The following is a 27,252-nucleotide window of genomic DNA, read 5'->3' as shown; positions in this document are numbered from 1 at the left end:
CTCCTGTGGCAGTGAATTCCACATGTTAATCACCCTTTGGGTGAAGAAGTACTTCCTTTTATCCGTTTTAACCTGACTGCTCAGTAGGGTTGCCAAGTCCAATTCAAGAAATATCTGGGGACTTTGGGGGTGGAGCCAGGAGACATTAGGGGCGGAGCCAGGAGCAAGGGTGTGGCAAGCATAAATGAACTCCAAGGGAGTTCTGGCCATCACCTTTAAAGGGACAGCACACCTTTTCAATGCCTTCCTTTCATAGGAAATAACGAAGGATAGGGGCACCTTCTTTGGGGGCTCATAGAATTGGTCCCCCTGGTCCAATCTTTTTGAAACTTGGGGGGTATTTTGGGGAGAGGCACTAGATGCTATACTGAAAATTTGGTGCCTCTACCCCAAAAAACAGCCCCCCCAGAGCCCCAGATACCCGTGGATCAATTCTCCATGATTTTCTATGGGAATAAATCTCCATAGGGAATAATAGAGTTCCCAGCAGACATTTTCCTCTCCTCCCCCCGCTTTCTGACAACCCTGAAGCGGGGGGAGGGTCTCCAAACCGGGGGATCGCCTGCCCCCACCTGGGGATTGGCAACCCTACTGCTCAGCAATTTCATCGAATGCCCACGAGTTCATGTCTTGCGGTTCTCAGACATCTGACGTTTATTCTATGTGGCTCTTACATTAAGCAAGTTTGGCCACCCCTGATTCCTTACAATCCAAAGATCAAACAACAGTATAACCAAGCAGTACACAAAACATATAAGTGTGAACATGAAAAAAGAAAAGTTTCTAATTTTAAAACCTTCTTACGCTTGCTAGGTGTTGACGGATGTGTCATCAGCTTCCTTATGAATAAAACTATCATGGAGTCCAAGGAAGAATCCTGTGGGTTTTCAGGGTGGTTGCATACGGGTAACCAGGCCTCTGCTAACTCTTTTTTTAAAAAATGTTTATGAAATTTTGTTTAATTTCTGTCAAAATAAAGAATTACTGTACAAGTGACACATTTCTCTAAAATCATGCAGCAGAAAAACAGGAAACGAACTAAACTATCTATCACCTTTCAGGACTTGTGATAGATGGCACAAACCTTAAATCCAAGAGTCAAAGGCCAAAGCTCGGGCATTCTCTACATTGCTAGGAACTGCAATTCAAGCATATTATATAGTTCAGGCCTTTAGTCCTTGAAAATCCAAGCTAGGCTCTCTTCTTCAGGCCCTTAGTTCAATTATAGTTTTTGGCCCAGCAAGCAACCTCAGGTGATGACGACATCCAATCAGGACACCTTCTCAGGAGAAGCCTCTGGAATGTTACCTCAGCATCACCCCCGATTCTCTCCCTCCCATCCTCTGGGTTGCAGGTTCTCATGACAAGCTAATTACCACACTTCCATCTCTGGCCTTGAAGATAAGTTTGCCAATCCCCAAGTGAGAAACAAGCACAAAGCGCCCTGTGCAACAAACTCCTGAAGCAAAAAAAAAAAAAAACCACTCTGAAGATGTAGTACTCCATGAAAATCCAGTTGTGAAATGTCTCAAGTGTCTTAATTCTTTTAAGAAATGTGACCGGCATCAGCAAATAGGTGTGGACATTCAGTCCATAATTTGCATCACAAATTCATCAGGGATAACTGTATGTGGAACCATTTCAACACAAAACAGCACTGATAAGGATAAAATACAGGTTTCTTGGGGGCACCACACCCTAAGCTGGTTACTAGACTAAAATATAGAGCCTGTCAGCAAGTTGCCTGGACGTGTGAGAAACAGCTCAAGATCAGACCAGACGGTAAAATGCCTTGTTAGCAATTAGTCATGGAAAGCCCCAAGCTTCGTTAAAATGCTATCTCTGCGATTAACTATTTTTCCTCTCGCCATTACTCATGGAAAAGTCCCAAATCTTATAATGCTTTCTCAGCAAATCAGTGTTTTTCTCAGCAAGTATTAATCATGCCGGACAAAGAGGGGTGGATGTCCATATAGGGTCACCAGCGTCGGTTACAAGCCAGAGTGGAAGCCCTTCGTCTAAGACCTGTGATTGGTCAAAGGGACAGTTAGGGGCTGGAGCATCGGGAGCCTTAAAAATGAGCTGTGTTGCACACAGACCTCAGAGACCACACCTATCAGGTGGTGCTCTCTCCATGCCTGCAGACGTGTATACCAATAAACTTGCTCGTTGCTGCTGAAAATTTATTTGTTTGGAAATTTTCTTTATAGGACAAAAACTGCCTATAAGAGCGACCACACAAAAACAAAACTTAGTCTAAGCCGTAGCTCGTTCATTCATTACAATTTCTTTCCACTCTCATACAACACTTCACTCTAGGGTTGCCAATCCCCAGGTGGGGGCAGGGGATCCCCTGGTTTGGAGGCCCTCCCCCTGCTTCAGGGTCATCAGAAAGGGGAGGAGGGAAGGGAAATATCTGCTGGGAACTTTATTATTCCCTATGGAGATGTATTCCCATAGGAAATAATGGAGAATGGATTCGCGAGTATCTGGGGCTCTGGGGAGGCTGTTTTTTGAGGTAGAGGCCCCAAATTTGCAGCGTAGAATCTGGTGTCTCTCCTCAAAATACCCTCCAAGTTTCAAAAAGATTGGACCAGGGGGTCCAATTCTGTGTGCCCCAAAAGAAGGTGCCCCTATCCTTCATTATTTCCTATGGAGGGAAGGCATTTAAAAGGTGTGAGGTCCTTTTAAATGTGATTGCTAGAACTCCCTTTGGAGTTCAATTGTGCTTTTCACAATAGGGTTGCCAAGTCCAATTCAAGAAATATCTGGGGACTTTGAGGGTGGAGCCAGGAGACTTTGGGGGTGGAGCCAGGAGACATTGGGGTGGAGCCAGAAACAAGGGTGTGACAAGCATAATTGAACTCCAAGGGAGTTCTGGGCATCACATTTAAAGGGACAGCACACCTTTTTTAATGGCCTCCTTCCATAGGAAATAATGAAAGATAGGGGCACCTTCTTTTGAAGCTCATAAAATTGGACCCCGTGGTCCAATCATTTTGAAACTGGGGGGAGGGGGTACTTTGGGAAGAGGCACCAGATACTATACTGAAAATTAGGTGCTTCTACCTCACAAAACAGCTCCCCCAGAGCCCCCGAAACCTCCAGATCAATTCCCCATTATACTCTATGAGAATCGATCTCCACATAGGGAATAATGAAGTGCTCAGCAGACGTTTCCCTCCCTCCCTCCCACCCTGTTTCCGCCGACTCTGAAGTGAGGGATTGGCCTCTCTACTCACGAGTTGCTGCCAACTTCTTCAAAGTAACACAGACACACCATCCCAAGAGGAAGCCTTTCAATTGGAGCCTGAAGCCTCTGGAGGTAGAAAGGCACATTGTCCTCTGTGGGCGGGGCTTCCCCCCACCGGCCAGCTGACTGGCAGAGGGAAAAAGCCAGGGAAAGCGGAAGAACCCCCGCTGGGACCTGGGGATTGGCAAGCCTATTCCACAACCTTGCTCCTGGCTCCACCCCCAATGTCTCCTGGTTCCCCCACCCCCAAGTCCCCAGATATTTCTTGAATTGGACCTGGCAACCATACTTGAAGATGATAAGCGCATTGTAGGCCTAGTAACACCTGCAGGAGGGGCCAGGGCCATTACCATTCACATTAACCCTTGAGGGAAAGGACAGGGGTGCTTTGCTTCACCAAAACCTTAGCAAAGAACACAGGCACTTTGATGGAGGTCTTGTTTGAATGGCCTGCAAGGAGGAGGGATGGGTAACATTTGTCCGATCTGCCTGGGAACTTAGATAGAATAGGGGTAAGATGTGTGGAGCATATGCCTTTGTAGAGTTTATAATATAGCAGGGGTGGCCAAACTTGCTTAACATAAGAGCCACATAAAATAAATGCCAGATGTTTGAGAGCCACAGGACATGAATGTCAGATGCTTGAGGGAAGAAATCATAGTGTTGGAAGGGACCTCCAGGGTCATCTAGTCCAACCCCCTGCACAATGCAGGAAACTCACAAACACCTCCCCCTAAATTCACAGGATCTTCATTGCTGTCAGATGGCCATCTAGCCTCTGTTTAAAAACCTCCAAGGAAGGAGAGCCCACTACCTCCTGAGGAAGCCTGTTCCACTGAAGAATCGTTCCAACGGTCAGGAAGTTCTTCCTAATGTTGAGCCGGAAACTCTTTTGATTAAATTTCAACCCATTGGTTCAGGCCCTACCTTCTGGGGCCACAGAAAACAATTCCATAATCAGGGCTCTTTTTCTAGCAGGAGTTCCTCTGCATATTAGGCCATGCCCCCCTGATGTAGCCAATCCTCCAGGAGGTTAGAGGACTCTTAGTACAGAGCATACTGTAAGCTCCAGGAGGACTGGCTACATCAGGGGGGCGTGGCCTAATATGCAGAGGAGCTCCTGCTAGAAAAAGAGTCCTACATACCATCCTCTATATGACAGCCCTTCAAGTACTTGAAGATAGTGATCATATCAGGAAGGAAGATGGGGAGGGAGAGGTGGAAAGAAAGCAACTTTAAATACATTCTCCAAGCCAGCCAACAGAGGGGTGAGGGCTTTGGGAGCCACACAATATTTGTGAAAGAACCACATGTGGCTCCCGAGCCAAAGTTTGGCCACACCTGTAATATAGTAACACATGCTAGACCATTTTCAAGGCAAGAGACATTAAGAGGGGGTTTGCCATTGTCTAGCTCCCCGTCGTGACCCTGGTATTCTTTGGAGATCTCCCATCCAAAAACAGGCCAGGGCCAACCCTGCTTAGCCTCCGAAATCTGACAATATCAGGCTAGCCTGGGCTATCCAAGTCTCACTTGTAAGTTTCTGGGGGTTTTCAGGGTGGGGCGCAGAAGGTCCTGTCCTGAATGTGTTTTGGTCCCTCTAGTGGTCAATTTGATATTACACCACTTTCTTTCCAGCATATCTCCCTATAGATTTAAACAGAAAGGTTTTTATGCTGGACACAAACCACTGTAATCTTGAATCGAATCACTAGGGGGTAGAAGGGGAAGCAGCATTGTAGGAAGTGTTATGGATATTCCTTCCTTTAAACAGCTATGGACATTCCTTCCTTCCTTCCTTTAAACAGCACACCACAGCAATTTAGAAGCATAGCGAAGGGGCTAAAAACGGGGGAGAAACCAGTTTCCTTGAAATGCAGCTCAACCGTACTTTGCTAACCGAACAGAAGCAGGTTTGTATGAACAGGTAAATAAATTCCACTAGCAGCCAGTTACTAAAACAGATCTGTCTGAAACAACAGGAGGGAAAATCCATTAGCAGCTAGTTCCTAAAATGGAATACAAAGGGAGTTTGAAAAGGGTCGAAGTACAAGTATATTGCAGGCCTCATTTTGGGCAGGAGCTCACAGGAGCAGAGCTCCAGAACCTCTACGTTATATTGTGCTCTTTCTTTCTTACTCCTCCCCCCCCAAAAAACCCACTTGCTTCTGGGCTCTGTTGTTCAAACTCCCTGTGAGAATTTTGCTGAACTCTAAGATTTCACAATCTTTCTAATATTCCCCCCAGATACACAAAAAAGGGAGCAATAACCAAAACATATCAAGCAGACAGATGGAAATCTTCCTCATGCCACAATGGAGAAAGTCACTGAAAAAGTCTCATGGGAGTTAGGTTTTATCATGACCATTCTAATTCAAGAAGCATCTGAAGGTAGATGCTGAGCTGATATAATTTAGTTCCCCTTCCGGTGATGTCAGGGGTGTGCGGCACAGGCAAAAGAGTTACACAAACGAGTTGTGCTAATGAGCTCCAGCACATCTTTTTCTACGAAATTACCCCTTTGTGTGCAATTGCGTACTGGGCTCCAACCACGCAGGGCGAACTGAATAGAACTGGCCCGTATGCTATGGAACTATCAGGTATGCTGTAGCTTTCTAGCAGGAGTTTTTAACTAATGAAACCTTGTGCCAAACACAAAACGGGCACTCTCATTAAAAAAAGAAGAGGTCTGGGGAGTATTTCTAGCGTTTGGGCTATTGGCACAGAGTAAGAATTATGGCTGAGTCCCCAAATCTCCTGGTCTGGATAATGAATCTGTGCATATTGTCAGGATGAAACTGTTTATGCTAAATGAGGAAAATTACTACCGCAAACTGGCCTTGCAGAAGACATTAGTTCCTCCTCCGCTGATTGATTCCCCAGTAAATCTAAATAGGATGCATATTAGGCACGAAATGGATGGGCCGCTTTTTTCTTTTTTTTTTTTAAAGGAAATGAAGTCTCTATTAGCTTGAAAACATAGAAGCAATTCCACGTTTCCGCTTTAAAAGACAGGGTTAGATTCTAACTAGTAGGGTTGCCAGCCTCCAGGTGGTAGAGAATACAATCCGGGAGAGGTCACTATAACGGATAACACAACAAAAAAATGCACATACTGAGCTGTAGCCGATGTGAAATTGCTGCTGGAGACGCTCTGCGTCCCTCTTTTTTGCAAATTGTGTAAAGAATCTATATAATTGAATCAATATTGGTCCCAGGTCTGATGAAGACTGGAAAGAAACAAGTACTTAATCGATTGGCTTGTCACCACACTACTTTGGGACTTGAATATACATGTTTTGGACATTTGGACTGGTTTCTATATACTTAGTAAATTGGTCACTAGCTTGCATTTTTTTTGTTGTGTTAACCTCCAGGTGGTGGCTGGAGACTTCCCACTATTATAATTTATCTCCAGCAGGGCTTTCTTTGCAGGAAAACCCCAGCAGGAACTCATTTGCATATTAGGCCACACACACACCCGACACCAAGCCAACTAGAAATACATTCCGGTGCATTCCTGCTAAAAAAAAAAAAAAAAAAAAAGCCCTGATCTCCAGGCAACAGAGAACTTTCACCTGGAGGTTGACAACCCCAGCCCAGGCAAGCCAGGTACAGGTTACAGTAGAGCTGTAGGTCTGTCTGGTTGATTCTTTCTCCCTCCTTTGAGGGCTTGGGGCTTTTTCAACAATTTTTCCCCCCTGCTCAGTCCATCCTTATCCTGTATTCTCAGTCAGAAGGGTTACTTGGAGAGCTCTCTCAAAATTATAACCAAGGGTGGAATCCTAGCCAGACCTCCTTTGCATATTAGGCCACACACCCCTGATGTAGCCAATCCTCCAAGAGCTTACAAGGCTCTTTTTTGTAAGCTCTTGCAGGATTGGCTACAACAAGGGCGTGTGGCCTAATATGCAAAGGAGCTCCTGATAGAATCCCACCCCTGATTACAGAGATCAGTTCTGCTGGAGGAATTGTTTTCTTTTTGGCTTTGGAGGGTAGACTCTGTGGCAATATACCCTGCTGAGGTCTCTCTTCCCCCCCAAGCCCCACCCTCCCAGGCTCCACCCCCAAATCTCCAGGAAATTCCCAATCTAAATTTGGCAACCATAACAGTCTGGTTTCCTCTAATGAAACCAGACTCTCAACCCTGGGACTTAGCAAACCTGAGGAGCTGGTAACACCAGGCTGATGCCACGTGGACAAGCTGATCCACTGGGACTGTCCTCCCAGGGCTCTTGTTGAAATAGACTGGGGGGTCACTGGGCCCAGTGTTGGAGCGCTGGAGGCACCGCTGCGCTCTGACCAGGACCCCGAGAAGAAGCACTACTCTCAGCGCTTGACTTGCCAACCTCCAGTCGGCAGCTGGAGATTTCCTGAGATGACAACTGATCTCCAGATGACAGAGGTCAGTTCACCTGGAGAAAATGGAAGGCGGATTCTATAGCAGGGATGGTCAAACTTGCTTAACGTTAACAGCCATGTAGAATAAACATCAGATGCTTGAGAGCTGGAAGGCAGGAAAATGGATGGAGGAGGAGGGAGGTGGAAAGAAAGCAACTTTAAGTTTAAGTGAGTTCTCCAACCAACCGGCTGGTTTGACTTGGAGGAGTGATTTAAAGAGAGAAATGCCTTCTCCTAGCTGGCTGTCACAGAGGTGGGGGCTTCGAGAGCCACACAATGGCTGATAACAGACGGGCTGTTTAAGCTGCCCCATGGACAGCAGGCAGATCAAAGAAGCGCGTACGCATGCGCACATCTGCCTGCAGTCCCCGTCCTGCACGCAGCCCATCTTGGGCCAGATTGAAGCCACCTCAGAAATTCTGAGGCGGCTCCAAGGTGCTTCCCTGGCTGTCTGGATGGGGTTGTGCCCAGGGAGCGGCTGTCAGGCGCACAAGTGCTCTGGAAGCTCCTCCATGGTGCAAGCAGACTGTCCCTGTTCCAGGGGCTGGGCCGCGTGCTGTCCGGAGGCTTCCAGCTGCTCCTTTTCCGGCCAGCTCTCTTCAGGGGTGGCTTCCTGCCGCCCTGAGGAGCCGTCTGTTCTCAGCCAATATGTGTGAAAGAGTCACATGTGGCTCTTGAGCTGCAATTTGGCCATCCATCCTCTATAGCATTATACCCTCCTGAAGTCCCTCCCCTCCCCAAATCCCACCCTTCTCAGTCTCCGTCCCCAAATCTTCAGGTATTTCTCAATATAAGGAGAGTGGGGGTTGGGAAGGAAAGGGTAGAATGCCATAGAGTCCATCTTCCAAAGTGGCTGTTTTCTCCAGGTGAACTAATCTGTCGCCTGGAGATCATACACAATCCCATGAGATCTCCAGTCACCACCTGGAGGTTGGCAACCCTTACCAAATCTTTCTAACTGAGATTCTTCCTCTCTCTGCTGTGAATTGGAAGAAGAAGAAGACTGCAGATTTATACCCTGCCCTTCTCTCTGAATCAGAGACTCAGAGTGGCTTACAACCTTCTTTATCTTCTCCCCACACAACAGACACCCTGTGAGGTGGGTGGGGCTGAGAGGGCTCTCATAGCAGCTGCCCTTTCAAGGACAACCTCTGCCAGAGCTATGGGTGACCCAAGGCCATTCCAGCAGCTATAAGTGGAGTGGGGAATCAAACCCGGTTCTCCCAGATAAGAGTCCACACACTTAACCACTATATCAAACTCAGAGCCCCACAAGACTGAAAAATGGCTATTTTTAAAATAAGCCAACAGATCTCTTTAAAAACCTCTCCCACCTCCCGTTTTGTTGTTAATTAGAGAAGATATTGCCAGGGTTCAACTTCAAACGCAATGGACTCTTGAGCTACCCAAACTCTGTGCAAAGCCATGTCCTTGGGCTGTGGAGGGCATGGCATTCTCATACACAGCGGCTCAGATTCAGCAAGTGATCAGAAGTGATAGATGCATAAGTGAGACAAATGACTCTGTACGGTTTTTAGAGGAACAACCGGAGCAAGCTAAGAGGCCAGCCCTGGATACAGAGCTTGCAGCTATCCTTAAAACAACAGCTCCAGGGGAGAAATCGTTTTTTGGATGAGAAAGTCAACTTAAGTGTATGTTTGTTTTTGGAAGCCGTTAAAGTATGACTGTTATTAGGCGCAACGAATAAACCACTGCTATTCCCTCCCCACACACGCACTCCGTAGCAGTGTTTTCCCGTCAGACTCCTGCAAGGAAACTTATTTGCAGCACACAAATCCTTATTATTTTCACCAATGCACACGTATATATTATTGCTGTGAAGGGGAAAGTCAGCAAAAATCGGAAAGCCCAAATTTCTTCTGTAAAAAAAAATGCTTCCTGTGTCCCTGCAACACACCCCAAGAAGAAGCAAAACAGCACCTTTGACAACACAAGACTGGATCAGTCTTTTATGTATTTTATTTACTTCATTGATACCCCACCCAAGGCCGCTTACACAATTCTCCTCTGCTTTGTTTCACTCTCACAACAACCCTGTGAGGTAGGTACGATGGACCCTCAAGGGTTAATGCCTGAGATTGAGAACGTCTGAGTGACAGGCTGTTTGAATGGAATTTTGTTGAGAGAATCAGTTAAGGAATGACTGTTGGGAACGGAAAGTTGAAGGAGAGACGTTTAAGCACTGACTGTGGGCTGGGGAAGAGGCTAAGAGAGTGAGGGGATAAAGGAGGATCTTCATTCAAGAAAAAAAAGGGGGGATAGCTTCTAGTAAAGAGAAGTGATCCCTGCCCAGTTAAGTTTAGAGAAATAAAAAAAAAGAAAGATTGAAGAGAAATAGCTTCCAGAAATGAGGCATGATCTCTGGTCTCCATATAAAGAAGGATTTAGGAAACTTGGTTGTACGTTCCTGCCTTCTAAACTTTGCATGTTTTTATTTAGAGTTGGGAGTGAGCAGTGAAGTGGCCAAGTTTGCAGATGACACTAAATTGTTCAGGGTGGTGAGAACCAGAGAGGATTGTGAGGAACTCCAAAGGGATCTGTTGAGGCTGGGTGAGTGGGCATCAACGTGGCAGATGAGGTTCAATGTGGCCAAGTGCAAAGTAATGCACATTGGGGCCAAGAATCCCAGCTACAAATACAAGTTGATGGGGTGTGAACTGGCAGAGACTGACCAAGAGAGAGATCTTGGGGTCATGGTAGATAACTCACTGAAAATGTCAAGACAGTGTGCGTTTGCAATAAAAAAGGCCAACGCCATGCTGGGAATTATTAGGAAGGGAATTGAAAACAAATCAGCCAGTATTATAATGCCCCTGTATAAATCGATGGTGCGGTCTCATTTGGAGTACTGTGTGCAGTTCTGGTCGCCGCACCTCAAAAAGGATATTATAGCATTGGAGAAAGTCCAGAGAAGGGCAACTAGAATGATTAAAGGGCTGGAGCACTTTCCCTATGAAGAAAGGTTGAAACGCTTGGGACTCTTTAGCTTGGAGAAACGTCGACTGAGGGGTGATATGATAGAGGTTTACAAGATAATGCATGGGATGGAGAAAGTAGAGAAAGAAGTACTTTTCTCCCTTTCTCACAATACAAGAACTCGTGGGCATTCGATGAAATTGCTGAGCAGACAGGTTAAAACGGATAAAAGGAAGTACTTCTTCACCCAAAGGGTGATTAAAATGTGGAATTCACTGCCACAAGAGGTGGTGGCGGCCACAAGTATAGCCACCTTCAAGAGGGGTTTAGATAAAAATATGGAGCACAGGTCCATCAGTGGCTATTAGCCACAGCGTATGTGTTTGGGTTGCCAAGTCCAATTTAAGAAATATCTGGGGACTTTGGGGGTGGAGCCAGGAGACTTTGGGGGTGGAGCCAGGAGACATTAGGGGTGGAACCAGGAGACATTAGGGGTGGAACCAAGATCAAGGCTGTGACAAGCATAATTGAACTCCAAAGGGAGTTTTGGCCATCACATTTAAAGGGACAGCACACCTTTTCAATGCCTTCCTTCCATAGGAAATAATGAAGGATAGGGGCACCTTCTTTTGGGGCTTATAGAATTGGATCCCCTGGTCCAATCATTTTGAAACTTGGGGGATATTTTGGGGAGAGGCACTAGATGCTGCACTGAAAATTTGGTGCCTCTACCTCAAAAAACAGCCCCCCCAGAGCCCCAGATACCCGCGGATCAATTCTTCATGATTTTCTATGGGAATAAATCTCCATAGGGAATAACAGAGTTCCCAGCAGACATTTCCCTCCCCTCCCCCCGCTTTCTGACGACCCTGAAGCAGGGGGAGGGCCTCCAAACCGGGGGATCCCCTGCCCCCACCTGGGGATTGGCAACCCTAGTATGTGTGTATATAAATTTTTTTGCCACTGTGTGACACAGTGTTGGACTTGATGGGCTGTTGGCCTGATCCAACATGGCTTCTCTTATGTTCTTATGGTGAAACTCAGAAACCTATGATTGAGTGTTTAAGCAGCAACTGAAAAGAAAGCCTCTCTCCTCAGAATTTTAAAGACCTTGTTGGACAGTAGAAACACTTGTTGGCAACAAATTATCTGGCGTTTGTATGAACACAGTTACCTCAGTTTTATTATCTGTTTACCTCATACAACCTACACCTTAATCCAGCTGACCTTTTCTCCTCCAAGTGAAATAAAACTTTTTGTTTATTTGGAACTTTCAAAGGCCTCTTGTGTGCCATTTCAAAAGCAGAAGGTGATTTTGTCTCTTGCCTAGGCTGGGCCAGCATCAGAATGAAGCAACTGGTTAGGACAGCCTTAGACAAACGAATAAGAAGAAAATAGATAAAAGAGCTACTAAGCAAGAAAGAAGGTAGAAGGAGAAATCCCGCATGTGAGGAAGGGAAGAGGGCAAGGTCACCGTTGTAGGTTAGGCTGAGAGTGTGTGACTAGCCCAAGGTCACCAACAAGCTTCCATAGCAAAATGGACATTCAAATTGGGGTCTCTCAGATTCTAGTCTGACAATCTAACCACTTGGGGAAAATTATCAGTTTAGTTAGCCTGTTTTTATCTCACTTTCCATCCAAAGAAAGTTTGATGTAGTGGTTAAGAACAGCAGTCTCTAATCTGGAGAACCGGGTTTGATTCCCCATGCCTCCACAAACAACCAGCTGGGTGACCTTGAGGCAGCCACACTTGCTAAAAGAGCTGTTCTCTCAAGAGCAGTTCTCTGAGAGCTCTCCCATCCCCACTTACCTCACAGGGTATCTGTTGTGGGGAGAGGAAGGGAAGAAGATTGTAAACTGTTCTAAAACTGAGTGAAGGGTGGGGTATAAATCCAATCTCTATCTCATCGTCTTCTTGCTGAGGTGGGCATAAATTGTTCTCTCCTCCTCCATTTTATGACTTCGGGCTAGTCATTCCCAGACTAGCCCCACCTCACACGGTTGTTATGAGGCTAACATGGGGAAAGGAGAATCAAGTAGACCAGGGGTGGCCAACGGTAGCTCACCAGATGTTTTTTTGCCTACAACTCCCATTAGCTCTAATGAGCATGGCCAATGGCTGGGGCTGATGGGAGTTGTAGGCGAAAAACATCTGGAGAGCTACCGTTGGCCACCCCTGACGTAGACTATCCTGAACTCTTTGAAAGAAGTGATGTAGTGGTAGTCTGGGATGAGAGAGATCCAGGTTCGAATGCCCACTAAGCCGTAGAAGCTCACTGGGTGACCTGGCCCAGTCACACTTTCCCAGTCGAGGCTACCTCACACAGCTGTTGTGACATGAAGAAAGGAAGAATGATGTTGCAAGCTGCTGTGGGTCACCGCCGTGGGGGGGGGAAATGGGGCTCAAACATCTAAAGAAATGAGAATAGGCTGAGAGACAAATGAGTCACAGACATGGACTATGCCACACCAGGATCACATTTTTAAGTATTCTTTATTAAAAGTGACTGCAAATAGATCAAAGCAAGCCTGAACCATCCCTAGACCAGGAGGCCCCTCCCCAAACCCCACCCTCTCTCAGCTCCACCCCCAAAGTCTCCAGGTATTTTCCAACACAGGCCTGGCAACCCTAAAAGCATTATATGCCCTGCCGAAGTCCCTCTCCTTCCCCAAAAACCCTGTCCACCCCAGGCTTAAGGTGGCCAGATCTGTGTCGGAAAATATCTTGAAACTTTGAGGGTGGAGCCAGGAAAGAAGACATTGGATTTATATTCCACCCTCCACTCAAGAGTCTCAGAGCGGCTCACAATCTCCTTTACCTTCCTCCCCCACAACAGACACCCTGTGAGGTGGGTGGGGCTGGAGAGGGCTCTCACAGCAGCTGCCCTTTCAAGGACAACCTCTGCCAGAGCTATGGCTGACCCAAGGCCATTCCAGCAGCTGCAAGTGGAGGAGTGGGGAATCAAACCCGGTTCTCCCAGATAAAGAGCCCACACACTTAATCACTACACCAAACTGGCTCTCTCAAAGGGTGGAGTTTGGGGAGGGGAGCAGCCTCTAATAAATAAGAATAGACTGTGAGAGACTAATGAATCACAGACATTGACTACACCACATCAGGTCACCCAGAGAGCCAGTTTGGTGTAGTGGTTAAGAGCGTGGACTCTTATCTGGGAGAACCGGGCTTGATTCCCTACTCCTCCACATGCAGCTGCTGGGAGGGCCTTGGGTCAGCCATAGCTCTGGCAGAGGTTGTCCTTGAAAGGGGGGCAGTTTCTGTGAGAGCCCTCTCAGCCCCTCCCACCTCACAGGGTGTCTGTTGTGGGGGAGGAAGGTAAAAGAGATTGTGAGCCACTCTGAGATTCAGAGTGGAGGGCGAGATAAAAATCCAATATCTTCTTCTTCTTCTTCAGTATGGTACAATGCCATAGAGTCCGCCCTCCAAAGCAGCTGATTTCTGCCAGCTGGAGATCAGTTATAAAAGCGGGGGATCTCCAGGCCCCACCTGGAGGCTGGCAACCCTACCACCTGGCTCCTCCCCCAAAGCTTCAGTAATTTCCCTGCCCGACGGTGGCAACTCTAGCTTTTCACAATTTTTTAACCCAAAGCAGCATAAAGTTGTATTCCCCCACCAGCCGTCTGAATTGATACACTCTGTTCTTGCTGCTGCCATTTCCTACGGGCTTCTTATCATCTCCCTTTGCCGCCGCCGCTCGCCTCCACCTGTTCCAAACGCAGGAGCATCCCCGCCTCATTTTCTGCGGCTCTGATTGATTGGACTCTCCTAAATCTACATGGACGGGGGTCTTAAATAGCTCCGGGTTCCCGAGGCAAGCGGCTGATGTGAAAAGAGATTAAAGGTTTGATTACTACTCAAGGCAGAAGAATTCTTAAATGAGGGTTTTTATTACGGCAACCTTTTTAACAAGCCTGCAGTCGAGCTAAGGACAAAGAAGTAATTACAATGTTTGTAATAGCTGGGTACGGAGGATGGGTAAGCAACTGCGGAAAAAAAGAGGCAATCGAAAGACACACCGTTCCACGTATTGTAATTCATCTGCTTTGCTGAGCAGTCTTCTAAACATATGAAAGGGAGCAGAGGGAGAGGGAGTACTGGAATTAAGAGAACTGAAAGACAAGAATGGTTTCCAAGCTGTGAACCTTTAAAAGATCCATCTTTGGTAGGGTTGCCAAGTCCAATTCAAGAAATAGCTGGGGACTTTGGGGGTGGAGCCTGGAGACATTAGGGGCGGAGCCAGGAGCAAGGGTGTGACAAGCATAAATGAACTCCAAGGGAGTTCTGGCCATCACCTTTAAAGGGACGGCACACCTTTTCAATGCCTTCCTTTCATAGGAAATAACGAAGGATAGGGGCACCTTCTTTTGGGGCTCATAGAATTGGACCCCCTGGTCCAATCTTTTTGAAACTTGGGGGGTATTTTGGGGAGAGGCACTAGATGCTATACTGAAAATTTGGTGCCTCTACCCCAAAAAACAGCCCCCCCCCAGAGCCCCAGATACCCGTGGATCAACTTTGTGAGCTACTGGTATTAAAGTTATGAGCTGCTGCAGAAATCATTATGCTTTGGGGCCATTTTTTCTTGGGCTAGAACAAAAATCTGTGAGCTGGAGGCAAAAAATCTGTGAGCTAGCTCACGCTAACTCAGCTTCCAGGGAACACTGATCCTAAAATGCAATACCAAGGAGCAGAGAGATGAACTTTATAAAGGACACAAACACAACAAAAGGTTTTTTTAAAAAAAAATAAAATAAAATAAAACATGCTTAAAGCATTAGCAGTCTTGCAATATTGTGGTCAGTATCAAGAGAGGAGCCTCGGTCAAAGGGCAGGGCCGGCGCGTGGGAGTAGGTGAGGTAGGTGGCTGCCTAGAGTGCCACCCAGACTTGGGGGCACCACCAGGCGCCCCCTTACTCCCCCTTGTCCCTGCAGAGCACAGAACAGTACGCTCTTCAAAGGCTTCCTTGGAAGCAATCTCGCGCCACCCAACACTCCCCCACTCACTCTGCGTGGTGATGTCATTTTTAGTGATGTCATTGCACCACGTGTGCATGAGATACATTCCAACACGGAGCTGGGGGGGGGGGAAGGGAACGGCACAGGGCTCTGTCTTGAGCAGCAGAACCCCGAGCACCGGGGCTGCCAAAGGGGGAAATAGAGGCTTTGCTCTGTAGCTTTTGTGTAATTGAGAAATCCTGGCAAAGCAAGCTGTGACGCAGAAAGAAGCAAGAGAGAGGGAGAAGGAAGTAGACTTGCTCACGGGCCTTATAGGAGACCTCCAGGGTCCTGATCCGGTCCTCAGCCCCACCTTTAGCACCCCTGCCTAGGGTTTTCAAGGCAAGAGACTGTCAGAGGTAGTTTCCCATTGCCTGCTTTGAGACTCGGGTGGATTCCCATCCAAATACTAACCAGGCCCGACCCAGCTTAGCGTCTAAGATTTGATGAGATCAGGCTAGCCTGGGCTATCTAAGTCATTTTTAGGGATAAAGGCCGGATCTACATATTTTTTTATTTTATTTTTATCAGGACAGGATCTACATATCCAGCCTGGACTATCCAAGTCATCTTTAGGGATCAGGGCCAGATCTATATTTTTTTGAGGGGGGCAAGAGTAAAATAATGGGCCCCCACTCAAAAAATGGTGCGGGGGGGCAGCACCAGCGCTAAAGTGTTGCCTCCCCCACCCTGGGAGGAGGGGAAAACTCGGGGCTGCTTTTCCATCCTTGCAGAGAGGCGATGAAAGAAGCCGATCTGCTTCCCTCCTCATTTAAAGGCTCCACCAGCCAGCTGGCCGCGAGGTCCTTAAATGGGGAGAGAGGCAGTTGGGAGCTGCGGGGCTGCTTTTGATGCCATCTGCCCCCACTTGATCCGGCCTTGATAGGGATGAATAAATAAGAACATAAGATGAGCACTGTTGATTCAGACCCATGGTCCTTCTAATCCAACATCTTGTTTCACAAGTGGCCACCCAGATCCCATGGAGGCCCAAAAAACAGGATAGAGATCAAGGCCTTTCCCATCGGTTGCCTTCCAGCAATGGGTTTAAGTTGTTTGTGGTCTTTGAATAAGGAGGATCCTTTAACATATCATGGTTAATAGCCAGCGACAGACCTTTCTTCCAGGAACCTAACAACATCTTCGAGCCATCTGCATTTGTGGCAATCACAACATCCACTGGCAGTGAATTCCACAATTGAATTACTTGTTGAGTAAAGAAGGGCTTAAGAGAAGCTATGTTGGATCAGGCCAAAGGCCCATCCAGTCCAACACTCTGTGTCACACAGTGGCCAAAATTTAAAAAAAAAAAAAAAACAGGTGCCATCAGGAGGTCCATCAGTGGGGCCAGGACACTAGAAGCCCTCCCACTGTTGCCCCTCCCAAACACCAAGAATACAGAGCATCACTTGCCCCAGACAGAGAGTTCCAACAATACGCTGTGGCTAACAGTCACTGATGGACCTCTGCTCCATGAGTTTATCCAATCCCCTCTTGAAGCTGGCTATGCTTGTAGCTGCCAGCACTTCCTGTGGCAGTGAATTCCATGTGTTAATCACCCTTTGGGTGAAGAAGTACTTCCTTTTATCTGTTCTAACCCGACTGCTCAGAAATTTCCTTGAGTGCTCACAAGTTCTTGTATTGTGAGAAAGGGAGAAAAGGACTTCCTGTCTACTGTTCCAGTTCTCTGTGTCCCGTTGTTACATTTGAAGATTATTTTGCATTGTGCACACATCAGTATGGCCTTTTCTGGAGGAGAAGCTGCTCTTGAGTGCTGCAGCCAAAACAAAAAGGAATCCCGCTGTATTTCAAAGAGGAAAGGATTCATTGCGGCAGCAGCTCTCATGAGCCAGAACCCACTTCAGTAGACTGCAACCACGAGGTGGGGCCTGGAGATCAGTTGTCTTCCCAGATTATAGAGATCAGTTCCCCTGGAGAAAATGGCTGATTTGGAGGGTGGACACTATAGCATTCAGAATGGATCTGGGAGAGGATGGGGACCCCAGTGGGGTACAATGCCAAAGGGTTAGACTTCCCAAGCTCCCACCGGTGGTGGGGTTTTCCCAGGTTTTGAAGCCCTCCACCCACCAGCACAGAGTGGGCCACCAAAGGGGATCCCCACCCCCCAAAGAGCTCCATCATGTGCGATGGCGCACAGTGTGATGATATCACCCGGAAGCGATGTATCACATCAGGCATGTTGCATGGGGATACTCTAAGAATTCAGGGAAAACTCTATGGTGCCATAGAGCCCCCCCCCCCCAAAAAAAAATTGCTAGAACAGACCCACACAAATCTATAGAATCCCCCCCCCCCGAATTCCTAGAGAGTCCCCATGTAACATGACTGGTATGATACGTCACTTCCCAGTGATGTCATCGCATCACATGCACAAAAAGTCCCCTGCCAGCAGCCAGTGGGGACTTGGCAACCCTACAGAGGGTCCACCGTCCAAAGCATCCATTTTCTCCAAGAGGACCGATCTCTGTAGTCTGGAGATCAGTTGTAATTCCGGGGTATCCCCAGGTCCCACTTGGAGGCAGGGCCGGATCTAGGGGGGGCAGAGGGGGGTGCTTGCCACGGACACCAGCAGAGGGGGACGCCAAATTGGGTATGGACTCCATTGTATTCTATGGGACCATAAGGTAGAATGGCCCATAAGGGGGCGTAGGGTTGCCAATCCCCAGGTGGGGGCAAGGGATCCCCCGGTTTGGAGGCCCTCCCCCCCCCCCCCGCTTCAGGGTCATCAGAAAGCAGGGGGAGGGAAGGGAAATGTCTGCTGGGAACTCTGTTATTCCCTATGGAGATTTATTCCCATAGAAAATAATGGGGAATTGATCTGCGGGTATCTGGGGCTCTGGCGGGGCTGTTTTTTGAGGTAGAGGCACCAAATTTTCAGTACAGCATCTAGTGCCTCTCCCCAAAATACCCTCCAAATTTCAAAACGATTGGACCAGGGGGTCCAATTCTATGAGCCCCAAAAGAAGGTGCCCTTATCCTTCATTATTACCTATGGAAGGAAGGCATTGAAAAAGGTGTGCTGTCCCTTTAAATGTGATGGCAAGAACTCCCTTGGAGTTCAATTATGCTTGCCACATCCTTGTTCCTGGCTCCACCCCTAATGTCTCCTGGCTCCACCCCCAAAGTCCCCTGGCTCCACCCCTAAAGTCCCCAGATATTTCTTGAATTGGACTTGGCAACCCTAAGGGGGCGCCATTTTTTAATTTTGCCCCCCCTCCCTCCAAAAACATGTAGATCCGGTCCTGCTTGGAGGTTGGCACCCCTACCGCTTCCTCTGGAGAAAATGGCTGCTGTGGTAGGTGAAGTCCATGGCATCTTGCCCCACGGAGGCCTCCCTCTTCCCACGCTCTGTCTGCCCCAGGCTCCACCTCCAAATCTCCAGGTATTTTCCATCCTGGAGTTAGCTACCCTGTATCTTAGACCAATGAAACAGTTAACCGTTATTGCTGCAGATTCCCTTTGATGTATAGCTCTATGTGAACCTGCTCCAACAAGCAGTGCTGGAGAATTAATAGTCTATTTGTGTTGTGCCACAAGCACACTCAGGCCGGGAGCCACCAGCCGCATACTGAAAACCCGACAGCTAGCGAGTTCCTTTCTTTCACCTCAATTTTCTCCCCGAATAAAAGGGTGAGAACATTACCAACTAAAACTATGTAGCTTCAGAGCCTGGATTAATGAAAGAACAGGTTAAAAGTGGAACCAAGCGGCGTCTTTTAATAAGAGGATGCGCGCTGGAGACTACACGCCTGCAGTCTCTGAGGAAAAGTTATTACTTTGAGTTCCCCAGTCGATTGCTTCCTAATTTTTTCACTAGGAAGATGAAAAACCTACCTTGTTTCTAAAACTTAAACCGTTCATTCATAAGAGCAGCAGTTGAGAAAGGTGGGAGGGGGGTTGGTTTGGAGAGTTGGGGTTTTTTTACTCTGAGACCGTTACATTATCTTGCTGAAAATGAGAAGGATAGCACAGTAATTTCCAATCTTTATTGGAGCCAAAGAAATCTTGTTTATGAATGCCGTTGTGTGTTGCCTCATCTCACAGAATGGCCAGCGGTGTGGAATTGTGAGTCACGCAGATAGGTTTGACATTAATGTGGTGGACGGAGGATAGAGAGAAAAGAGACGGTGTGGGCTTTAGGAGTGAAGGAGAGAGTAAAAATTGAATATCACCTCATAATATCACCCCGAGGTAGAAAAGAAGACAGAGGATAAAAAAGAAACTGTAGCTCATAAACTAGGACAAGAATATCTGCAGAGGCAATCACCTCAGAGATGTTCAGAGCTTAGGGTTGCCAAATCTGTCTTGGGAAATTCCTGGAGATTTCAGGGTGGAGTCTGGAAAGGGCAGGGTTTGGGGAGGAGGGGACGTCAGCAGGGTATAATACCATAGAGTCCACCTTTCAAAGCATTTTCCCTCAGAGGAATACAGCTCTGTGTTAGGGTTGCCAGCCTCCAGGTTGGTAAAGGGAGAGAGGTACTTGTAGGATAACGACAGCACAACTGAAGTTATAGTAACCAAGTAACTAAGAATGTATTAAAACGGTTAAAACGGATAAAAGGAAGTACTTCTTCACCCAAAGGGTGATTAACATGTGGAATTCACTGCCACAGGAGGTGGTGGCGGCCACAAGTATAGCCACCTTCAAGAGGGGTTTAGATAAAAATATGGAGCAGAGGTCCATCAGTGGCTATTAGCCACAGTGTATGTGTGTATATAACATTTTTTGCCACTGTGTGACACAGAGTGTTGGACTTGATGGGCCGTTGGCCTGATCCAGCATGGCTTCTCTTATGTTCTTATGTTCTTATGTATTGAAACAAAATCATACAAATGTGTTCAATAGAAGACTAAATAGCAATAACAATTCCCCAGTGAATAGTAAGGAAATAAGGCACCATCAGACTACCGCACTCAAAATCAACAAGATGGTCCCAGAAGAAGGGTCATAAGGATCCGAAACAAGAATGGACCGGTTTTGCATCATCGTTGGGCTGTATTTAATGAATTTGATATCATCTTATGGACAGTAGTGAAGTAGTGTGCTTCGGATGGTATTTTGTCACTGGAATTTACATTGCATTGTAATATAGTGTTGTAATGGAAAGCATAGCAATTATATTTTGATATTGTTTTGCAACATGGAGAGTACTTTTTCTATCATTTCCTGGTTGCTAAACCTCCGTGGTCCCGGCGTTGTTTGACGTCGAATCCTCTTCTAGCATCGGGTGCTCCAACCACATCTCTCAACCGAAGGCAAAAGCTCAGGAAAAATATCAAAGCGTTTCTGATGCATCAATAAATTGCAGAAAGCTGCAAAACCCACAAGATTCTTTCTCAGTGCGTCCAAAGGCTGCACATAGAATTCCCAAGGGACAAATGGGACAGAAAGTCTCCAGTAAGGTTTCAAAATGGCACTAAACTCCAAAAGGCTCAAGGCCTATGCTATAAAAGGATTCGAAGCAGGAATAATCAAGTCAACCTCGTGTTCATTGGGACTCCTTTGATGGCACTGTGAAACCTTTGAGGAATTGTTATTGCTGTTTAGTCTTCTGTTGAACATATTTGTATGATTTTGTTTCAATACATTCTTAGTTATCTGGTCGCTATAACTTCGGTTGTGCTGTCTTTAGCCTCCGGGTGGGGCCTGGAGATCTCCCACTTTTACAATTGATCTCCAGCTGGCAGAGAGACCAGCTCCTTTGGAGAAAATGGCTGCCATGAAGGGTGGACTCTGTGGCATTGTCCCATGCTGAGGCCCCTCACCTCCCCAAACTCCACCCTCTCCCAGACCCACCTCCAAAGTCTCTGGGTATTTTCCACCACAGACCTGGCAACCCTATCTGGAGGTCAGTTATAATTGTGGGAGACCTCCATCCCTCGCTTGGAAGCTGGGAACACTAACTGAGCTTTTGCTCCTGTGGCAGTTGAAGCAGGAAGGTACAACTGAGACTAGAAGAATTGGAAAATACCTGGAGCTTAGGGGAGTGGAGCCAGGGGAGGCCTGGGTTTGGGAGGGGAGGGGAGTCAGGAGGCTACAAAGCCAAAGAGTCCACCCTGCAAAGCTGAAGTGATCTGTGTGGTCAAGCCTGAGCTTGTCAGATCCCAGAATCTTAAAGAGGGTTGGCCAGCAGGAGGAGGAGGAGATGGAGATTAGATTTATACCCCGCCCTTCACTCGGCGTCTCAGAGCAGCTTACAATCATCTTCCCTTTCTCTCCTCACAGCAGACCCCCTGTGAGGTAGGTGGGGCTGAGAGAACTGCTCTTGAGGGAGCTGTGACGGACCCAAGGTCACCCAGCTGGCTGCGTGTGGAGGAGTAGCAAATCAAACCCGGTTCTCCGGTTTAGAGTCTCTCTAAACCACACCACCAAACCGGCTCCCATCAAATAAGGAGTGAAAATAGAGGCATTTAACAAGCAGTTACGGGATGATACTACCTTTCCAGATATGCCGACGCCCATGTAGTAGGAAGTGAAGTCCAGGATTGTGACACAGAGGCAGACAATGCCAAACCACCTCTGAATGACACTTGCTTTGGAAACTCTAAGGAAGGGGTGTCGAATACATTTGTTATGAGGGCTGAATCTGACATAAATGAGACCTTGTCGGGCCGGGCCATGTTAGGTCAGACCGGGCCATGTGTGTACCTATTTATGATTAGGTAGCAGAGATATAAACTTTATAAAGGACACAGACAAACACAAATAAGATTTTTTTTTAAAAAAAGCCTTAAAACACGCTTAAAACATTAGCACGCATTGATCTCAAAGGTGCTTTCTTTGTATTTCTCCCATGGGATCCAGGGAACTAGGCAAAGAAAGCTCTGGGTCTTTCCTTCCTTCCCTGGGGACCAGGAGAAGGAGGAGCCTCAGCCAATAGAAGGAAGACAGGTTTGGCTCAGTAGCTCTGCTGCGTGACTGAAAAAGCCTGGCAAAGTAAGCTCTGCCTCTTCCCCTTCCTCCCCAAGGGAAGAGCCTCAGCCAATGGAGAAAATAGAGGTTTTGCTCTGTAGCTCCTGTGTGATTGAGCAAGACCGGCAAAGCAAACTGTGATGAAGAAGGTAGCAAGAGAGAGGGAGAAGGAATCAGATGACAGCCAGTTGCTCGGGGGCCTGATAGGAGCCCTCCGGCGGCCAGATTTGGTCCTTGGGCCACATGTTTGACACCATGGCCATTGGTCAGCTGCAACAGGATGGCACTGCACACACACCTGGTGGATGCTAGTTCTGCATCAACAAAATATGGTACCCTGACCAAGGCCTCATTGTCAGACAGTAAAGTGTTGGCAGGACAACTGTGATACTTTGCATGTAGCCTTGCTCTGAAAAGCAGCACTATTTGGACACATGAACATGTGAAGCTGCCTTATTCTGAATCAGACCACTGGTCCATCAGAAATGGTATTGTCTACTCAGACTGGCAGCAGCTCTCCAGGGTCTCTGGCAGAGGTCTTTCATGTCCCCTGCTATGTGATGCTTTCAACTGGAGATGCCAGGGATTGAACCTGGGACCTTCTGCATGCTGAGCAGATGCTCTACCAGTAAGCCATAGTCTCTCCCCATAGTTCTCCAGGGTCTCAGGCAGAAGTCTTTCATGCTACTTTCATGCTTACTTATTTTTCCTGCATTGTGCAGAGAGTTGGACTGGATGATCCTTCCAACTCTATGATTCTACTGCCTGGTCCTTCTAACTGGAGGTGGCTGGGATTGAACCTGGGACCATCTGCATACCAAGCAGTTGCTCTTCCAAAGCTTCTAGATCTCAAATTATGTTATACACGCAAGAATCTTATAACTACTTCTCTGCAAGGAAAGAATCTTCAGTCAGATCCAAACCTTAGTGTGACAATTTATTTTCCCCCACTTCAGAGAGGCTTAACTGTTCTTTTTTCCCTTATTTGCAGGAGATCAAGGCATCAATTCAACCACCGTACCTCTTGGGGTTTGTGCTGCGTTTCGTCGGTCGCGAGCGATTGTGTGTTCTCCCATTTTTCAGCGACTTGATTCACCTCTTCTATTTTTTGCTGGCACGTTTTCTGGGAGTCGAGCAGCGTCACTTCATAAAACTCTTGAATGTCTGTCGGTAAATGAAAAATATTTTTTAAAAAAAAATGACTGTGTTTAATAACAGCGCGGTGGTTATAAATCGTTTGCCTGAAAACCATCACGCACGGAGCACCGACTGGCAACAGTGTTGTAGTCGGAAATTCTTTTTCCTAGTAGAAGGTTATTGACATGTAAAATTAGCATTCGATAATGCCAGAACTTTCTTTTTTTAAAGAATCCTTTTCCTTTTAAAAATACTTATATTAATCTTTTCATAAATATTGCATGAACGTATGAATAATGCATGGCGAAATCATTACTGAATGAAGGCGAAGAGTAAACACAGCTCGTTGAGCGACTCCTGCCAGTAGATTGCAAATATGACAAAATGTCCTGTGCTTTTTAGACCCCTTACACCCTCCCCCCCGCCCCACCGTCTTGAACTTGCTTTGGGGGAGGGAAACTATTCATCTACAGCCAAAGAGGTATGCGAGTCCCGCACTTACTCGATTGGCAAATTCTTGTCTGCTGTATTATCTTTGAGACACCCTCCTACAACGTGACTATCTCACTGTTTTACTAGTGGCATAATTTTCTTTGCGTCGATTATTCTGTAACTCCGGGGTGTCAAACTCATTTGTTATGAGGGCTGGATCTGACATAAATGAGACCTTGTTGGGCCGGGTCATGTCACATTGGGCCAAGCCATGTTGGGCTGTGCCATGTGTGTACACAGGGCTTTTTTTTTTTTTTTTGCAGGAACGCACAGGAACACAGTTCCGGCTGGCTTGGTGTCAGAGGGTGTGACTTAATATGCAAATGAGTTGTTCTGCAAAAAGCCCCGTGTGAAACAATGGTGCCATCGGGGTGTGTGGTCTAATATGCAAATGAGTTCCTGCTGAGAACTTATTTGTAGAAAAAGCCCTGTGTGTACCTATGTAAGATTAGGTAGCAGAGATATAAATTTTATAAAGAACACAGACAAACACAAATATATATTTTTAAAAAACTTAAAACGTGCTTAAAATATTAGCACTTGTTGGTCTTAAAGGTGCTTTCTTTGTATTTCCCCCATGGGATCTGGGGAACTGGGCAAAGGAAGCTCTGGCTCTTTCCTTCCTTCCCCTGGGGACCAGGAAGGGGAGGAGCCTCAGCCAATAGAAGGAAGAGAAGCTAGGCTCAGTAGCTCTGCTGTGCAATTGAGATAGCCTGGCAAAGCAAGCCTTCCTTCCCCCACCCTTCCTCTCCAAGGGAGGAGCCTGATGACAGTCAGTTGCTCAGGGGCCTGATAGGAGCCCTCCGGGGGGCTGATTTGGCCCCTGGGCTGCATGTTTGACACCCCTGCGTGTAACTGTTATTGATATTTGAACTGTGATTTTGTCCTCTGGTCAAAGAAACTTAATTGTTAATTATGGAAAAGGCAAAGAAATCCCAATCTCTCTCTCTCCTCTCTCTCTCTCTTCCCTCACCTCACTCATACCACCAAATTTGACATGAAGTTGAGGCTGTGTGACAGGAAATCTGGTTCATAGGATTGCCATCCTCCAGGTGGGTGACAAGAGTAAACCCTGAGGTTCTGTGATGACCAGCCTCTATATCACTTTACACAATTTTTTGATTCTTATAAACCTCTTTATATTCTTCGAAACATTTTCACAACACGTTATTCCAAACCATACACTGATGAATAGAACACCCAAAGGGAACAAAAAGGAACAACATAGTCTCTAAAAGTTCATAGTAGACTGTCTCATAAGAATAAAATTCCGTCCTTCTGTGAATTAAAGGGAATCCTCGGTCCACTTGCTCCTGAGGAGACCCCACGATGTCTCTTGAAGATTCGTCTTGAGATGTACACAGCCCAACACAGCTACGAGGCGGTACTTTGTTTTCCTCGTTTCACCAAAGGCTTTGACCAGCTTTTTCTAATTCTATCACAGCATGGGCAAAATTCCAACTCTTCTCCTTCAGAACATTCTCAATTTTCAACACAGGCAAGACCTATTTTGAAAATTGAGAATGTTCTGAAGGAGAAGAGTTGGAAGGACTATGTTCTTCCTTTTTGTTCACTTTGAGTGTTCTATTCATCAGTGTGTGGTCTGGAAGAACGTGTTGTGAAAATGTTGCAAAGAATATAAAGAGGTTTATAAGAATCAAAAAATTGTGTAAAGTGATATAGAGGCTGGTCATCACAGAACCTCAGGGTTTACTCTTGTCAACTTTTACTGTGATTCTCTGTGTGTTGCTCATCCTCCAGGAGGGCACTGGAGATCTCCCAGAATAACAGCTGATCCCCAGACTGCATAGATCACTTATCTATTTATTGAGAAAATGGAAGGAGGAGGGTATAGCATTGTACCTTGCAGAGGTCCCTCACCCTCCCTCAGGCTCCACCCTCAAATCTTCAGGTATTCCCAAACCGGAGTTGGCATCCCTTTATGTAACTTGGCCTCTGCACAAGCCCAAACTTTACGTGTGCCATTCTTACTTGGAACATCAGGCAGGGGGTTTCTATGCCAATGAAAACCACCCAAGCAGTCACTCAAGGGCACCAAATGAGCAGAAGGTGGTCATGTACAAGGAGGTGGCGGGTGTGACTTAATAAGAACATAAGAACATAAGAGAACATTGGATCAGGCCATTGGCCCATCCAGTCCTACACTCTGTGTCACACAGTGGCCAAAAAAAAACCTAGGTGCCATCAGGAGGTTCCCAAGTGGGGCTAGAAGCCCTTCCACTTTGCCCCCCCCCCAGCACCAAGAATACAGAGCACCACTGCCCCAGACAGTTCCAATAAAATGATGTAGCTAATAGCCACTGACGGACCTCTGCTCCATATGCTTATCCAATCCCCTCTTGAAGCTGTCTATGCTTGCAGTTGCTGCCACCTCCTGTGGCAGTGAATTCCACATGTTAATTACCCTTTGGGTGAAGAAGTACTTCCTTTTATCCGTTCTAACCCGACTGCTCAGCAATTTCATTGAATGCCCACGAGTTCTTGTATTGTGAGAAATTGTATTGTGACTTAGGGTTGCCATCTCCTGGTTGGGTAATTCCTGGAGATTTGGAGGTGGAACATTAATAGCAGAGGGACCTCAGTGGGATATAATGCCGAAGAATCCACCCTCCAAGGCAGCCATTTTCTTCAGGGGAAATTATCCCTGTTGCCTGGAGGCCAGTTGTAATTCCAGGATATCTCAGGGCCCCACCCGGAGGATGACAACCCTAAACCTGATGTCACTTCCTTGTACCTGGCAATGAGGCAGATGTCCTCTGAAGGCTGCCCTCGAACCAGTGAAGGCCTAGTGCCTTCGCGCTTCCGATTTATGGAAACCTTGTGAATTAATGGCCTTCAACATGTCGTATCGTTAACAGCCTTGCTACTGTCTTGCAGACTGAGGGCCCGGGCTTCCTCGACTGATCGATCCATCTCATGTTGAGTCTTCCTCATTTCCGGCTGCCTTCAACTTTTCCTAACATTATTGTTAGGCAGTCTACCCTAACTCCACCTCCTACCAAGGAAAAAATGCCAGCTACCCAGGGTTATCAGCCTCCAGGTTGGGAGCCGGAGATGTCCCAG

General features: G+C 46.9%; 1 protein-coding gene and 1 long non-coding RNA gene across 9 annotated transcripts in view; one reads left to right on the top strand and one right to left on the bottom strand.

Moving 5' to 3' along the window:
• DLG2 (discs large MAGUK scaffold protein 2) overlaps window positions 1-27,252 on the bottom strand; it is a 1,647,444-nt gene that overhangs the window by 1,478,572 nt on the left and 141,620 nt on the right. For all 8 annotated transcript variants that reach the window (XR_009555217.1, XM_060234983.1, XM_060234984.1 and 5 more), the window contains exon 3: window positions 23,561-23,703. Coding sequence is in view for 7 of the 8 variants with exons in the window: in XM_060234983.1 (XP_060090966.1) it covers window positions 23,561-23,703 (143 nt within the window). In the remaining variant the exon portion in view is untranslated. The remainder of the gene's footprint in view (window positions 1-23,560; window positions 23,704-27,252) is intronic.
• On the top strand, window positions 14,426-23,970 carry LOC132568822 (uncharacterized). The gene is made up of 2 exons (XR_009555218.1): window positions 14,426-14,585; window positions 23,531-23,970. It is a non-coding gene; the product is annotated as an uncharacterized LOC132568822 (long non-coding RNA).

This window comes from Heteronotia binoei, chromosome 3 (assembly GCF_032191835.1).
Source record: "Heteronotia binoei isolate CCM8104 ecotype False Entrance Well chromosome 3, APGP_CSIRO_Hbin_v1, whole genome shotgun sequence".
NCBI classification, from domain to species: domain Eukaryota; kingdom Metazoa; phylum Chordata; class Lepidosauria; order Squamata; family Gekkonidae; genus Heteronotia; species Heteronotia binoei.
Note: the sequence above shows the minus strand (reverse complement) of the source record. Positions and strands in the feature narration are given on the sequence as shown.